Raw genomic sequence first — 16,986 nt, forward strand, 5'->3', positions numbered from 1 at the left:
GAATTACAGAGTACTATTTAGTTTTTTTTATCACTTAATATAAAAACAACAAGCTAAAGTGTTTGTGTGCTCTCTTAAAAGTTTTAAAACACAACAATATCTTTTATAATACTGTCATGTTAAATGACTATGCTAATTGTCTGAAAATGTGTTTATACATTTTTAATTAATATAATAATTTCTATTATTTTTGTTTTCTTTTTCAGTAAATTTATAATTTTATGTTTGAAAATGTTTTGTCAAAGGCCAACAAATTCAGATATATGTTGTGGTGTGTGGTAATTGTATCTGATTTAAAGTGGATCAGACATCTGCAAATCTTTAAAATCACAGCTTTATTTTCCTGGATGCAGGAATGAAGACAAATAGTCCTTATGTGGAACTCTGTGCTGTAAGCTGCCATTAACATTCCAAAATGCAAAATAACATTCTGTTGTAAGTTAACAGCCTGAAGATAAGTTGCAAAAATCAAAAAACTTCTGTATATTAGTTACAAATTGGGGAAGTTAACTCCACTCAGAAAAAATCTGAAGAAATTTAAAAACACAACATTTTGATTTTTGTGCCACAGTGAAAGCTTAAGAATAATAACCTTGTGATTCAAATTTATTTTAGTTATAGCTTTCACATGTTCTTTGAAAATTGTATTTACTCTTCTTATTTGTTAGACAACGTAATTAATAACAAATAGAAAGAGCTAGAACACTATTTTTTTTCAGTAACATTTAATCGGTCCTTTCTTAACAAACTGACAAAGTATGTTTTATTCAGTCCATCCAACTGGCCTCAAAACCAGCCATGAAGGAGAGTGATGTGCAATGGGTTAAATGACAAGCAGCACAGCCATTTCTCGGCATACCTAAATGGGCACTGCTGTGTTACAGTGTAGCCAGCAAGAAAAAAATAAATAAAAGTAACATTTTTTTGGTTGTTATATCATTTTTTTTTTCTGAGTTGCAGACATTTAAGTAGGAAAGCTCATTAAAATTACTGTTTATGTAAATACAAGCACTGGATTTTTTTGTCTTCTTTCTCTTAGCTTTTTGTTGATCCAACAAAACCTTTTTTCAGCCTGCTCAGTCCAAATTGGTGTCATGGGGGACTGACGGATATGCTGGAGCAATGGGAACCGGGCAGCAAACAACTTTAGACAGTGTGCCAGACTAACACAGGGCATGCTGTTACTAGTTTTTTTTTTTCTCCCTTTTTAGCTTTATTTTTTTTCTTTATTTTATTTTCCTTTTCAAACATTATTTGCCTGAGAAATGTTCTAGCAAGGAAGTTGTGCTTGCCACATGCTTTACAAAATTTACAATGACATCTATGCCACCTTATTTATTGCTCATGTGGCGCAGTAAAGGCGCACTGTGAGTAAACTGTAAATACCAACAAGAAAACAAGTTAACATTTAAACAGAAAACAATCTACACATTCAGAACACTCCTGCTAAATCATTTAAGAAATCATTCACACCAAAATACAAAATTACAGTGTTGTTTTCTTGCCTTGGGAAATGTCTCTAAGTGTGAGGAATCAGCACATTTAGTATGAATGTTCAACTTTTTGTAATTTTGTTCATTAGGCTGAAAACCTTGGGAATAAAATTAATTTGTCAATAGGTAAAAGCAGCGACTAGAATTGTAAAATCAAAATACATGTACAAAGTAACAGTGTATATAATATTATTTTAATCACTTTTCCATTATTAGTTTTGTTTTTTTTACATTTTTTTAATTGTTCACTTTTTATGCCATTTCCATCATATGACTTTGAAAATATGTTTATCTTGATTTACATTCCTGAAAGACTTGGCTTTGAATGCGATAGTATTACTATTTCTTTACAAAGATTTTATATTATTATTAGGGCTTATATTCAGAATTAAATGAGTGTTATAAGTGGGATATGACCAGTTGATGACAGAGGACAGCAAACAAGCACCCCACTACATTATTGATTCCATTCAGTGTGAGTGATCATGGTAAAGCTTGCTCTGACTTTTACCTCAGTCTTGTGAATAACATTCCCACCTTGGTTTTTTTTTTATTTTTTGTTTTACCTTGTCTAATTTCCATTAGATTGATGATCAAAATATAATTCATCACATTACTACATGTTATTGAAGGTGCTATATAAAACAAAAATTGGTTAATTGCTCGACTTTACTGTTGTGTTCCTTATTTTACTTGTTTCTTGTGCGATGGCAAGTTGTAGCCACACAAGCTGTCTTTTATAAGGTGTTTAGTTGGGACTTCTATAAGGCATTTGAAAAATAGATGGAAACAGCAGCAGAAGTTGCTAAAATTCTAATACATTATAGCTGACAACAATAGACAGTTCTAATTGAATAGAGAAATTCTGCTTATTTTATATTTAGAAGATTACTTTAAATGTCAAGAATTAACCAGTAAAGATGAGGTAACCTAAAGAAACAATGAACTAGTGAAAGAACGCAATAATTCTGTCACCCCAGTGATCATTAATAAAGCTCTTATTTTTATAATAGGCACACGTTTACTCACTGGCTGCAACCCTCACAGCAGCTATTAACTACGTGATTGAGCCTGAACTGGAACCACAATTAAGTGAAGAACTGAAGATGGTTTTAGAAAAAATGCAGCAAGAATATCCAGAAGACAGACCAAATATAGAGGTACCGTATTTGGAAAAAGTGGATGGGTGAACAAAATATACAGTAGCCTGATACAAATTATGTATTTCATTTTCTTTTTTTTAAGTTTCTGTTTTTTTCATGTTTTAATACCATAACATTAATATCATGACTGGTATGCACATTAATGCCTAACATTTCTAATCACTTTTTGGAATTCTTTTATCTTTTTTTTTTTTTTGAAAAAAAAAAGGCACTTTGAATAAAATTTCATCTTGGACCTGAAATAATATGTATAAGAGAAACAGTGAAATAAAGTATGTTTCTGATTGCTGAATTGTTTTTCTGTACCACAGAGTGTTATTAGCATCAGCAAAGAAAAGTTGAAGTGTGTACCATCTGCTGTTGTTTGTCGCAAACTTTCTTCTATTGGAAGGAAAGTATTATCAATAGAATCAGTTTGTGCATTTCAAGGTAAACGAAGTCTTTATTGTGACATATAAAAAATCATTAATATTCATTTAAAGAAAAACACATATTGGCTAAGTCTTTGTCATTCATTTTGATGACACTATTAGAAACTGATAGTTATTTATGCATTTGCTAATTAAATCTAACCATGCTTTTTATAACACTAAATATTCTGCCTTTTTTGACAGAGTGCAATGAAATCTCATGGATGAGAAAAGATTACCAATTAGGTGCTGGGCATGCGCTACATGATTATGTTCGAAATCCAGCAGATGGATGTTCCAGCACTGAAGATTTGGCCTCAGATTCTAGTTTATTCAAGAACCAAACTGCAGATGTGACTCACTCTGATGAAAAGCAAATGCAGATTTCAGACAATTCTACAGGAGTTTCCATTTTTATTGAAACTATCAACTTAACCCCTCAAAAAACGTGCAATTACAGAGTCAGGAATGATGCAAATAAAGTATATTTTAAACCAAAATGGAGTGACACAGTTTTGGTTCAGCAAAACATTAGGAAAAACTGTCCAGTTGAGGAAGTCCAGATAAAAGCCTCTTCAGATATAAGTTTACACTGTGCTCAAAACCAGTCTTTAGCCACTGTAGAGAACATACCTTGCATTTCATCTTTGTCGGAAAATGAAAAATCACCTTTGCTATGGAAAGACACCAGCAATGTGTTAAATTTAATTGGCCTTTCCAAATTTCAGTCAATTAGTAACCTGAACGAGTCGGATACTGGTTGTGAACAAAACAGTCCTCCTTCTCGTCCAATCTCTGAAAAATCTGCATGCATTTCAGATGTAGAAGAATGGCAGCATCCCCTCCCAGAGACTTTAGTGGATGAGGACAGCATGAACATGTCACGTTCAACAAATCAAGAGTCTTTGATTTCCTATAGTGACACAGTTTTGGAAAGCATGGACACTTCAGGAAGCATATTGGCAAGAAGTCATACACATTCAGCTTCTACACAGTTAATAAATCATACAGAGGCTTCAGAGTGTGACCAGAACACGATAAACCCATTTAGCAATGGATTAACATTGGGTAATCCCGAGAAACCTAATAACACTAGTAAAAACAATCAATCACCAGTTTTTAAATCTCCAGCTGCAAATGACTGCTGGGTAAATGATGATGATCAGAATGCTCAAGAGAATTACATGACAACAACCATGCAGACAGAAGTGAGTTTTCTTCATTTTTAATTTTTAATTCTGTTTTTATGCAGTTTGCATATTCTCATTACCTTTCCCCAGTTTAACATTCCCAGTTCATAGACCTGAAGTTAAAGTTATTTGGTGTTCTAAAGTCTTTTCCAGTGCGAATGTCTGAAAAATTTCTATTTTTGTATATACCCAGAATGAACTAGGAATAGGGCTGGCTTGTACTCAGTGCTGCTACTGCAGGCTTGAGACACTAAATTTGTGAAATTTTTTAAAAAATGGATTTATGGCTAGAGCATTAATATATTTTTCAAATTTGTGTAATGTTAATAAAACCACACATTGCAAGAATACGCCATTTAATGTTAGTAAAATTTGAGGTAATGGTGCACATTTTTAATTGTTGCATTTCTGTTGTTTATATAATTAGAAAATAAGTACATTGTGGCTTTTTATAGTGATCTGGTAAACATCCTGTTTTGTCCTGATATTAATGTTAAGAAAAATGAACTTAATCTTGCATTTACTTTTTAGTGGACAAGCCTGAAAGACTTTCTCTCACAGTGTGGCAGACCTTTATCTGTAAATGAATTATGGGCTCTTTGCTACATATGCCTTTACTCTCTTCAGCCTCAAATTCATTTTCCAGGTACTGTTTTATCTTCATCCATTATTAGAAACTGCCTTATCTTAGATGGCATTGCAGCAGCACTCTGTTATTAGAATGCTTATTTCTCAGAATGAGCAGCATGATGGTGTAGTGATCAGTGCTGATAACTTACAAGTCACGGATTTGATCCTGAAATCATTAGCACTTCTCTGAAGACTTAGTAGCTTTTCCTTTTTCTGCATGGTGTTTCATTAGATGCAATTGATTCCTTTCTGAAAAATATTGAGGCTTTTTCAAATGGCTATTTTAAATTACCCAATAATGTTTTAGATGCTCTGCACATGACCGATTTCCTATGTGAGATACATTTTCAAGTTGTGCTGTGTGCCTTTGGTGTTCAGATAAGATTCTCCTTAATCCTTAAGTAGACATATTGCCTCAAACAAATAATAAACTGGGTCAGCCCAGAGGTTAGTGCTGTAACCTCACTGCTTTGGAGTCCAGAATTCAGATCCAGACACTGTCCATGTGGAATTTGCACATGTCCCCCGTTTGTTTTTTTTCTGGGTCTTCAAATTTCCACCCACACCCCAAAGACATGCTTATTACTGTAGGTAGCTCAGTCCAATATAAATGACTCTGGGGTCGTGTGTGAGTAAGTGTGTCCTGCAGTTGGCTGACACTCTGAACAATGTTAATTCTGGCCCTGTACCTGGTTGTACTGGGATAGATTGTGTCTCCTCCTAATCTTTTGATGGTTTAATGGAAAATGATTATAATGAGTTTTTCAACAATCAGTATAAAATAAAGTCAAAGCTCGAAAACTAGAAATTTGGATTAATTATGGAATCATAGTGTTAAAAATTAACAGAAAGACTCTCCTACATACATACATTCTTTCAAATATTCAACACCAGACTGAATATTTTTGCTTTGTTAAGGTTTATTTCAGTAAAATTCTTACTGTTTGAACATTTATGTCCTCGGTATATTGTAAAAATAACAAAGCAGAAGTCCATTGTTGCAGCAAATGGTAATAAGTACCTTTCTTCTTGTTTATTTGATCTTTTTACTTTTAACTCTTTTATTTTTAATGCTTGTACCTCCTTGCCCCCAACAAGCCTCACTTTTTTCTAGGACTATTCTCATTCTCATTTCCTTCCAAAATCATATACACATTTTCTAATTTAGCTATACATTTAATAACAAAGAATTTTTAAATCCACTCATCCTATTTATTAATTTTGCCTGTTCAATACAGCCTTAGAAAAAATAAGGAATGCCTTACTTTAGACAATACACAAACGTAGGTTCAGAAACTATACAGACTCCTTCATGTTCTGGCTGCATACTTTATTGCATTGTAGATTTAATTTTAAATGGATAAATCTGCATTTTTCTCATTAATATATACTCAATAACCCCTAATGGCAAAGTGAAAACATCCTTTCAGAAATGTTTGCAAATGTATTAAAAATCAAAAACTGAAATTTCTCTTGAAAATTATTCAGGTCCTTTGCTGTGGTGCACCAAATTGTGCTCAGGTTCACCCTGTTTGCTTTAATTATCATTGAGCTGTGTCTAGAACTTCATTGAAGTCTACCTGTGACAAATCAGATTGATTGGAAATTGTTTAGAAACCTGGGTATATAAGGTCCTACAATTCACTCTGCATGTCAGATGAAAAAGTCCAAGGAGTTCTCTGTAGACTTCTGTGATCAAATTGTAGTGAGGCATAGTTCAGGGCAATTGTATAAAACCATTTGTAAAGCTTTGAGTGTTGGCAGGATCACAGTGGCCTCAATAAATCTGAAATGGAAGAAGTTTTGAACCACCAGGGTCTGGCCAAACCATACGAAGTGGTAATAGAGGCAAAAAGGGTTATAGTCAGGGAGGTGACCATGGTTACTCTAATAGAGCTTAACAAGACTTCTGCAAAAATTGTGTATCTCCACCAATCAGGCATTTATGGTACGTTAGCTAGATGGAATCTGCTCTTGAGTAAAAGGCATATGACAGTATTTACAAAGCTCTGGGAGCATGAGGAAAAACATTGTCTGGTCTGATGAGACAATAAGTGAACACTTTGTGTAGGACTTTAAGCACTAAGTCAGACAGAGACCAGGCACTGCTCATCACTTGCCTAATACCATTTTTACAGTGAAGGATTGTGGTCACAACATCATGCTTGTTAGCACCAGGGAAAGAGAGACTTGTCAGTGCTGAGGGAAGGGTGACTGCAACCAAATACAGGAAAATCCTTGAAGAAAACCTGCTCCAAAGTCCATGTGACCTCTGAGTGGGGCGACAGTTCATATTTCAGAATGACAATGACCCGAAGTATACACACAAGACAAACATGAGAGTAGCTCCGTGTGGCCCAGCCAAAATACAGACTTAAGCCCCATAGAACATCTATGGTACAGGCCTGAATATGGCAGTTTACAGTCACTTAGGATTCTTAGGATCCACCAGGAAGAATGGGATAAACTTCCCAAATTCAGGTGTACAAAGATTGTAGAGACTGACCCAAGAAGACCTGAAGCTGTTATTGCTGCTAAAAGTGGCTTCTACATAGTACAGAATTAAGGGTCTCAATACTTATATGTATGAGAGATTTCAATATTTGATTTGTCATTATGGGTCACTGAGTGTAGTATAATGCACAAAAAAGGAAAATTTATCCATTTAAAAATACATTTATAACACAATACAGTGTGCAGAAAGTGAAGGGGTCTGAATACTTTCTGAATCCACTGTATGCCTATTATCTACATATACATAAGCAAAGTAAATATATTTGCATATACCCTGAACATTAAAATATAAAAAGAGCACTATAGACAACTATAAATGTCTGCAACTTAGCATTGTGTCTTAATACAGAATTTAGAGACCTATGAAACTTAAAAAACTATGACAAGCTGACTATTTCCAAACAAATTCTCCACAGTTATAGCAAAAAAATTCAAATTTATACTTCAAAATTTAATTAATTAGAAATGCATATATCACAAACAATAAATATAGAGAAGTAGAGAGCAATAAGACAAAAACACGATTAGCATAATGTTTTCCAAGCCTGTATACAGAAGCACATCACATATTTGATTTAATACTGTATAATTTTAAGTTGTTTTTATGTTTTGCTTATAGTTCAACTTCTTGCTTGTGAAATGTTACTGCACGTGAATAGTGGCACCTCCAGCACAATACACTCCCATTCAAATGAGCATTGTGAATCCGTACAAAACATTGTGGCAATCAAATGCCAAACACATGTATTTGAGGAATTTTTTTAATTGATTTACTTTTTTTGACATTTTTATATTTTAACTTTATTCTATTTAACAATTATTCTATTTTTGTGTTTTTATTTATCCTAAATAGAAAGGCTCCCTTAATTGCCATCAGTTTTAAATATCATATTTTACAAAATGTTATCCTTATATTGATAGTGTCATTGGTCTAAAGCCTTCCACCAGCTACAATGGTTGCTTTGTCCATTATGAATTTTTGCATGCTTCAGTATTTGATGTCTGCATTTGACAAGAATGAGTCTTCCATAGCAAACTTTTTGAAAACAAATGTCAATTTCAGAATGACTTTTTAGTTTGTTTCTAGATCAATTAATTTTCTTCAACAGATAATGCTGACCAAAATGACTTATCATGGTGCAAGTAAATGAAAGGATGCTTAATTCTTTTCCCTCTGCTTACCTAAGCAGATAAGTCATTTCATAAAATATAGCTAAACAACACTAAGTTATGTGTTGAGCTGCCTTTTCATTTGAAAGATATTTTCTAAAATTATTATTATATATTTTATTTTGTAATCATAAAATGGTGTCATTTTTCCAATAACCCTTTTTATCCTGTTTGAAAAAAGCATTCTTATCCTTGGACACAGTGTATATTGGTCGAAATGGAGAAGTCATGTTTTTGAACGTGAAGAGCACAGGTAGAAATATTGTTTCTTAATTATTGTACGTACTGTAAGAAAAATTACATTTGTTTTTATTATATTCATATTTTCAATTATTATGATTCTTTTAGTGTTGTCACAGTTGTACTATTTTGTAAATATTATATTAATGTAAGATGTTTTTACTGAAATGAAAATGCATTTTTAAGGTAGAATTCATTTTTTAATTATTAACTATGGTAAATAAGCATATTTAGAAGTGTCTATTAATAAAAAAAGTGTTCTTTGTGAAGTTTTTTACATAAATAAATCATACAGTCATCGCTATGAGTATTTTTCCATTCACTGATTTGAGCATGATCATATTGTACACTTATATAAATGTGAAATGTAGAACTGGTGAACAGACTGAAATTACCGTGATGCCCTGAAGATATTTAAGTTCAGGTTTAGTTGGTAGAATGAGCGCTCCTGGTGATTGCACCAAATTACAACAGTCAAACCTCCCCAAAATTAGGCCTTGTAACAACAACAAAATACATTCATAATGCACAGGAAAAATACATTAAATGTGTAAATACATAGATATCAGTACTCCTGTGTGGTGATCAGTGCAACCGCCTTAAAACGTCAGAGGTATAGCATGGGATTTAGCTTTTCTGGGCTATCGGGTTTCTATTGGCATCTTAGAGTTTTGCAGGTTATGCTACATGGCTAACCCTACGTTAGCCTGGTAATTGTAAAAGTAAATGTGTCATTCTGTTTGTTCTGAAGTAGAGTGCTGCTTTGTTCAAAACTAATTTCTGCTTTACATCCAGTACGATGTGACTGGAGTAGGCTTCAGCTGTCTGTGGCTTTGTAATAGAATGGATTGATAAATCATTTTTACATTTAAGAGTCATATAAGCATTGGATTTTGGTGTGTTAAATATAGGAACAGTATTTGTAAGTCATACACTTCTTCATAGAGCCTTTCATAATAAAAAGATAAAAGTAAGCAGTACATAAAAAATAAAAACTGAAATTCTATCATTTTCTGATCATGCATCTCCCAGATCAATACTCTGGTATCTTCTGTATATAACAGCCATTAATCTCTGTCGTCTCTGTTTATTTTATAGATTGTGATTATATTTACTCATTATTTCCTCGCAATAAATAATTCTGTATTGGTAAATTTTGCTGAGGAATACTAATTGACAAAATTTTTGAGATCTTGACACAGGACTCTGTCTAGGCCTCTGAAGCCTTCAGTTTTCTCTGTTGTATGCCAATGTGTCTTATGCTTTGAATCAATGTCCTATTGGAACACAAACTTCTTCCACAGTTTCAGTTCTACCAGAAAGGGCACGCATTTTATGTAACGTTTTTCTGAAATGTGCTGATTCATCTTTGCATTAGTCCTGAAATGATTGCCAGTCCCTGTTACTGAAGTCATATATATATACTGTGACTAGCCATCCCCCGTGACTTCACCCACGTATTCGTGAAACAGGATAGTGAGGAGGGCCCGGTCCAGGCTCTCTACTCCTGACGTCACTCTTCCCCCTCCCCTTGGCCCGCAGCCTCTGTCTCAGATTAGCGTGAATATATCACTCCTGCAAGCGAACTATGATTCTTAGCTAAATCTGTTCTAAATCTGTTAAGTAGTTCTCTCAAGAAAAGCAGACAGACATACAAACGGGTCTAAAAAACTATAAGAAATTTTGTTCTTGGACCATGAAATTTTTAAAACCGTTTCTTAGCGAGCACCCATGGGACAAGGGTAACATACATTCCAAATTCCAAGTCACAAGTCACAAATTTCATGATGAGTGAGTCAGTGGTATTTGGCTTTTATATAGATAGATTGGTATAGCTACCAACTTTAGAATGAGAATGGTATGTTTAGACTGGTGTGTGGTGTTTGATTTTTGCATGCAGTATTGTGGCAAGAAAGTTCCCCTTTAGTTTTAACAGACCTTTCTAAGAAAGTTCTTTTATCTGTACTCTAATTTAAATATGACTGGGTTATACTGATTGTGAAGTTTTCATTTTGAAAGCTCTATTGTACTTACTGACTTAGTCTTTCAAATTCCTTTAAAGCTGTTGATCCAATAATTTCCCTATATAGATGTTGTCAGATAGCAACTTATATAAATTTAATAAGTTTAAAGTTATCTTAAAGATGTCTTAAAGTAGATTGGGTTAGTTCAAGTATAACAGTACCTTACTCAAACATCATTATTGAAGAAATGTAGACAATAGTGCTCTTATGGAATTGTATTGCTTTAAATAGATATTACATTATTATGTATAGAGGCATAGCTCCACATGTTACGGCCATTAATGGAGATAATATTAATGTGTTGGTTTTAAAAATTGGAACTATACAGAAAGATTTTATGAAAGATCTTTTAATTACATTCTGATTTTCTTTAGTATTTGTGTGAATGTTACAGTAGTTGAATGGGATGCCTTTTTTACAGTGTTAATTTGACACTTAACTGATATATTTCATTTTTTAATTTTCATTTACACTTCATTAACATTTTCGGAAATCTTCGCATTTTAAGCATGCAGTCTGAAAACATGATCTGGCCTATGTATGATATGCTCGTAATTAAGTTTAAATCCATGTTAATTTGCAAAGTAATTGGTATAAATACAATTTCTTGGGAAAATAATATTCTTTAATAATTTCATTTCCTTTTTCCTACATAATGTTCAATGTATTATAAAAATAGAAAAATGTATTTAAAACATTATGTTAAAAAATCATACACTTTTTTTATTATTATTTACTTTGGTAGTGTAGTGGCTAATAGTAATTAACAATTTCTTTTAGGTCAAAGTGATGCGTTTTTTTTGGCTCCAGAATTCCAGGAACACGGCATTGCAACTGAAAAGGTTTTTTTGTTTTTGATTTTTTGTTTTTTTTACCTTTTTTGGTACCCATCGATTATATATGAACAAAAAGGCTTCATCATGGATGATAAAATACCTTTTTTTTGTAGGTGTGTGTGTATGGGGTCGCAGCTGTTCTGTGGGCTGCAGCTAAGTTTAACTGCTCACCTAATCAAAAGTTAGTATTGCCAAGGAAATTAAAAAGGCTTTTGCTTGAGATGGCAAAGGGGACACCCGACGAACGCCCATCCATTGCTGTAGCATTACAGGTAAATAAAGTAGGTTCTATAGTCTAATCATGCCTTTTTTTAAAATGGTCAATCCTAGGAGATATTTACACATTGCAAATGTGGTTATTGAGTCCAGGCCGTCAGCTCTTATATTTGTATCTGCATCAAAACTATTTGACTTTCTTTTCATTAAAGTTATTATTTATAAGTAAAGTAAGTTGAAATTATATTCGTGGGGAATATTTATTGTGGCTGTTTTAAGTGAAATGTGCTCACTTAGCAATTTTTGTTGGCCATGGTCCTCCATTATTAAGGAAGTTTAAGGAACTATAGAATATATATATTTTTCTTTTCATAACTTTCAAACAGTAATCATGGAAAAAGTAGAGGTAAGGTTATGGGAAATAAGGCAGGTTAATTCAGTAAATACTTCAACAGTTCTTTATTTTTGCATTTTAATATAATAAAGTGTCTTTTTCCTTTCATAATTATTTTTTAATTGTTAATTAAGCATGGACAGATATAACTATTGCTGCAGTGTATAGGCTACTGTGGAGATGAAGATATTAGTAGTTAAAAAATATTTGCTTATATAGCAATATAAGAATATTTTTAGAGTATAGAGTAGATGTTCATAATCACTGTAAAAATATGTGTTTATTATTATTTTTTTTATATAGGCTTGCAGTGACCACCTCTTTCAGCAAGGAATTGACCCCCATGACATCTGGGCAAAACTTATCAGCTGCATTCAACAGGTTTTCTGTTTTAATAGTTAAAAATAACAATGAAGTGTTACATACCACTATACAACTGTTATGATATTTCTAAATTTATTATTCGTTTGATTTACACATTAAATTATACTTGAAGAGTTCATAATTAATTTTGTTGTATGTAATAAGTTACCTTTTGTTTGTTCATATATTGTACACTATAGAATCACCCACAATAGTTGGGTTGTAGCAGTCTGGATAACCACAGATGTCACAGTGTATTTTGTGGTGACATTTGATTTGGAGTGTCACAGTAGTCAGCACTGCTGCCTCACAAATCCAGAAGAACACATTTGAATCAAAATCAGGTTGGATTTCCTTTGGCAGTTACAACAATCTTCCTGCATGGTGAACACAACTCCTCTGACAAAACACAACTCCTCTGACTTTACTTTTCCAGCTTCTTCCCCAACTAAGTCTTATTCTTCTCCTTCACTTATTTTCATTGAAAGATAATTCAGTTTCTCCTCAGCAAACATTAATTCTTACAGGGTTTGGGTAACTCTGGCTGTGTTCATTTTGCATATTCTTGCCATGTCAGTGGGTGCTTTTATCAAAGATTTGTTGCTAGATTAGCTGGAAACTGTAAGCTGGCGCAGTGCAACTGGGCATTTAAAGAACCTCTCCTTTCAACAAGAGGATAAGGATAATAAGGATAAAGATGATTGAAACACTGTGATCTACTAACCAAACGATAGTGTTCTAGCAGATTGTATTTCCAAAGGTAAAACTGTTAATTTTGACTTTAATAGGGCAGTTTTAAGTAGAAGCAGCAATGTCTGAAAAATGTAAACTGGGACAAGCTTTTAAACATGTAGTAGCCTAAGAGCAGTATAGCAGGTTTAAAAGCATTTTACATACAATGCAAGACAAGTTCATTCTGAAATTTAGAAGAAGTAAATTCTACAGTGGATTAAAAATAGCTAAAAAAGGAAATTACAGAGAAATAACTTTTGTATAAGTAATAGAAGACAAACTAACTCCAGCACAAATCAAATGGCTGAACAGAGTGTGAGAAAAACAGTTAAATAGTTAGACATTCAGAAATAAATATTGCAAGAAAGGTAGAAGATAACCTAAAGAAATTCTTTCATTATTTTAGTCATAGAAGAATGGTTAAGGAGAACAGTAAAGAAAGGGTAAGTGTGAACTAAAATAAGCTGATAACAAAATAGTGAATGTTTTCACATGTGAATAAGTTGGTTACCTCCCAGCAGTCATAGGGACTATCAAAGATATAATTAGTGATATGGAAATTATAGAGTTAAAATAACTACTTGGATTAACAAAAAACAAAGTTACACATTTTTCAAAAGTCACTGCACACTAGGGAAATTCCTAAAGATTGGAAATGAACAAATGGCATCCTATTATAAATAGAAAAGGTGATCGGACCAATCCAGGAATTAAGAATTTCAAAAACAAATTACATCACTTTTCTACATAGTCACCTTTGTTTGCGATGTAATTTTCCCAGCATCGTACCACTTTTTTAATGCCCAATTACTACTCCTCCTGCCTTCACTGTATCCAACGAAAATATAAAAGTGCGGAAAACTTTTTGAACGTTCCTCATATTTATCTAGATTTTGTAAAAGCTTTTGATGAAAGGCTAGGGATGAGACAATGGTTGTTTGATTCCTAGCCATTGAGAGGTTAGGGATCAAGCAAAAAGAATTTAGAGTCAAGGTGCAGTGGGTAAATGGGTTCAAAATTGGCTTAAAAATAGTGCACAGTGCGTTATGGTGCAAGGAACTTTTTCTGAATAAGGTGATGTTAAAAGTGGTTCCCCTCAGGGAACAGTGCTAAGGTTGCTGCTCTTTTAATTATACATAAATAAAATGATCTTGATAGCAATATAAATAACAAGCTGGTTAAGACTGCAAATGGTACTAAACTGTGTGGACTGGTAGATAGTGTGGAATCAAATGAATTGTTTTGGTTTATCCAGACAGTTAACAGAACCAATTAAGAAGGCTAATAGAAAGTTAGGTTATATGGCCCAATATGGTTGAGCGATTTGATGTACTTGTGAGGTCTTATCTAGAGGACTGTGTCGTTTTAGTCTCCATATTACAAAAAAGATAGGTAAGCACTAGAGAATTTCCTGAAGAAGAGCAACTAGACTGATTCCAGAACAGAAAGGTATAAGCTATAAGGAAACATTGAATGAGCTGAAGCCTTTTTGTTTAAGCAAACAGATTAATAGGTGATATGACTGAAGGGTTCAATATTATGAAGGGAGTTAGTACAGTGCAACCCAGTTTAGAATCATTCTTCAACAAGCACACAAGGACACAGATAGAAACTTGTTAAAGGTAGATTTCACACAAACATTACAATGTTTTTGTTAACACAGAGAACCTTACACACACTGAAAGTGGTAGATAATAGTACATTTGTGATCTTCAAACCTCAGCTTGATGTTATTTTGGAGAAATTTGTTGAATAGGATTGAGAAGCTTCTTGGCTTAAGGCCTGCTTTTATCAAAATTCTTCAAATGTTCTAATGCTGTAATAAAATGATAGTCTTCAGCTGCATGTAGCTCCATACATATATTAAGTGCATTTAGAAAATGTGTTTGCTGGATGGATGAATGACTATTATTTGGAAAGTTGATTTCTGTAATCATTTGTGCCAGTTCCTGTCAAGTCATTTGCAGTTGTTGGGATGATCCCACAGTTATATCATAACACTGCACACAGTCCTTGCTTTTCCATTGCCTTAGTCTATGTCTGCTTCTGTATCTGTTAGGGGTCACGACAGTTTTGATGCATATGAAACACACCTCCTCTGGCCTTCCATCATTAGCATGTCTCAGCCCACAAGGTTTATTCTGAGCCGTATCCTGCTTAATTTGGAAAGGACATGCAGTTTCCCTTGAGCAAACTGTAATTGTGCTGAGACTGCTCAATAACTTATTTATGCTTAACCAATCAGAATGCCAAATCAAAATCTTAAATATATATATTTTTTTTACATAACCAAATCTTTGTATTGCATTTTTGTGTATGTCGATATAATGCATTTGAAATGTGAGGATTGTAAAATCTAGCTTGCCGCTGGCCCATATAGAATTTACATATTCTTTATTGAATGTGCTCTCTGCCATCACTTTCTTAGCTTGAATTTGTTATCATAGACTAACAGTAACTTACAAAATATTTAAACCTACAATAAATTGGCAGTTAGCTTAATTTAGAATCTAAACCGCTCAAATTTCCCCTATTATATATAGTAGACTAAAGTAGGTTATATACTCTGTGTGTACATATATATATATGGATATTTGTGCTATATGTATATGTACCATATTATTTTACATTTAACACATTTGCTCATAGTAAATGAAAGTAATGTTGACGAGCATAGCCTCTTTAGTTGTAGAATTCATTTGCTTGTGTACTCTGCCATCTGTAGGGTAAAGAGTGTAAGTACAGGAGAATTGTTTCCAAATATTTAAGATCAAGTTACTAGTAAACTTTACAAAATACTTTGAAACTATAATTTTCATGTCTGATCAACATTTTAAAGTAAACTGAAGCTGTGGTCTTTTTTAAATTTTATAATAGCAAATGTAATTCCTATTTCCATTATAATAGTGAAGCATATTCTTGATTATTGCAAACATTGTCAATATTAAAATTATTTCATTTTGACTTTGTTATATAAGCAGTTTATATAGTTAGATAACTTCAGATGATGTATTAAGCATTTATCTACTTAATGACCAATCTCACTAATCATTATTCATGCATCTTTATCCATCCATCCATTTTTTTAACCCACTTAAACCAGTTCAGGGTAGTTGTGGCCGGAGCCCATCCTAGCATCAGACTGAGGATAGAAACTGAACCTAGATAATTCTCTATCCTCTAGTCCATTGTCATCCCTTTTAATACAGTTCTGAGTCACTGAACATAAGCATTTGTCACAGAGGATTACTTCTCTCGCAGCATAGATAAACATAGGATCAATGCTCAGTATAGAAATTACATATTTTTTTAAGAAGGGCATTAGATTTTTATATAATGATAATATCAAAATGGAAACATTTCTGAGTAATTCTGTTATGAACTGTCTCCTTCTCCAAAGAGGCCCCTTTTAGATCGTAAATTATATATTTAAGTTCTTATGTGTGGATGTTGACATTCTACTATGGTTCTGTAATCCTTTATATATTAATAAAATGTATTATTATTATTATTATTATTATCCAGTAGATCTATACTCTCACTTGCCATTTCAGCCACTTCCATCTTTCTAAACTCTCTTTCTTCTCTTGCCACTTCTTTTTACCAGCCAT

At 33.1% G+C, this 16,986-nt stretch overlaps 1 protein-coding gene across 1 annotated transcript in view; it reads left to right on the top strand.

Annotated features, from left to right (window-relative positions):
- The window catches only part of LOC114646924 (kinase non-catalytic C-lobe domain-containing protein 1), a 130,952-nt gene that overhangs the window by 72,634 nt on the left and 41,332 nt on the right, over nucleotides 1-16,986 (top strand). The window contains exons 5-12 of the mRNA XM_028795328.2: nucleotides 2,507-2,653; nucleotides 2,968-3,085; nucleotides 3,271-4,274; nucleotides 4,788-4,902; nucleotides 8,752-8,823; nucleotides 11,615-11,676; nucleotides 11,784-11,942; nucleotides 12,584-12,661. Coding sequence (XP_028651161.2) covers nucleotides 2,507-2,653; nucleotides 2,968-3,085; nucleotides 3,271-4,274; nucleotides 4,788-4,902; nucleotides 8,752-8,823; nucleotides 11,615-11,676; nucleotides 11,784-11,942; nucleotides 12,584-12,661 — 1,755 coding nt within the window. The remainder of the gene's footprint in view (nucleotides 1-2,506; nucleotides 2,654-2,967; nucleotides 3,086-3,270; nucleotides 4,275-4,787; nucleotides 4,903-8,751; nucleotides 8,824-11,614; nucleotides 11,677-11,783; nucleotides 11,943-12,583; nucleotides 12,662-16,986) is intronic.

This window comes from Erpetoichthys calabaricus, chromosome 2 (genome assembly GCF_900747795.2).
Source record: "Erpetoichthys calabaricus chromosome 2, fErpCal1.3, whole genome shotgun sequence".
Taxonomy (NCBI): Eukaryota; Metazoa; Chordata; class Cladistia; order Polypteriformes; family Polypteridae; genus Erpetoichthys; species Erpetoichthys calabaricus.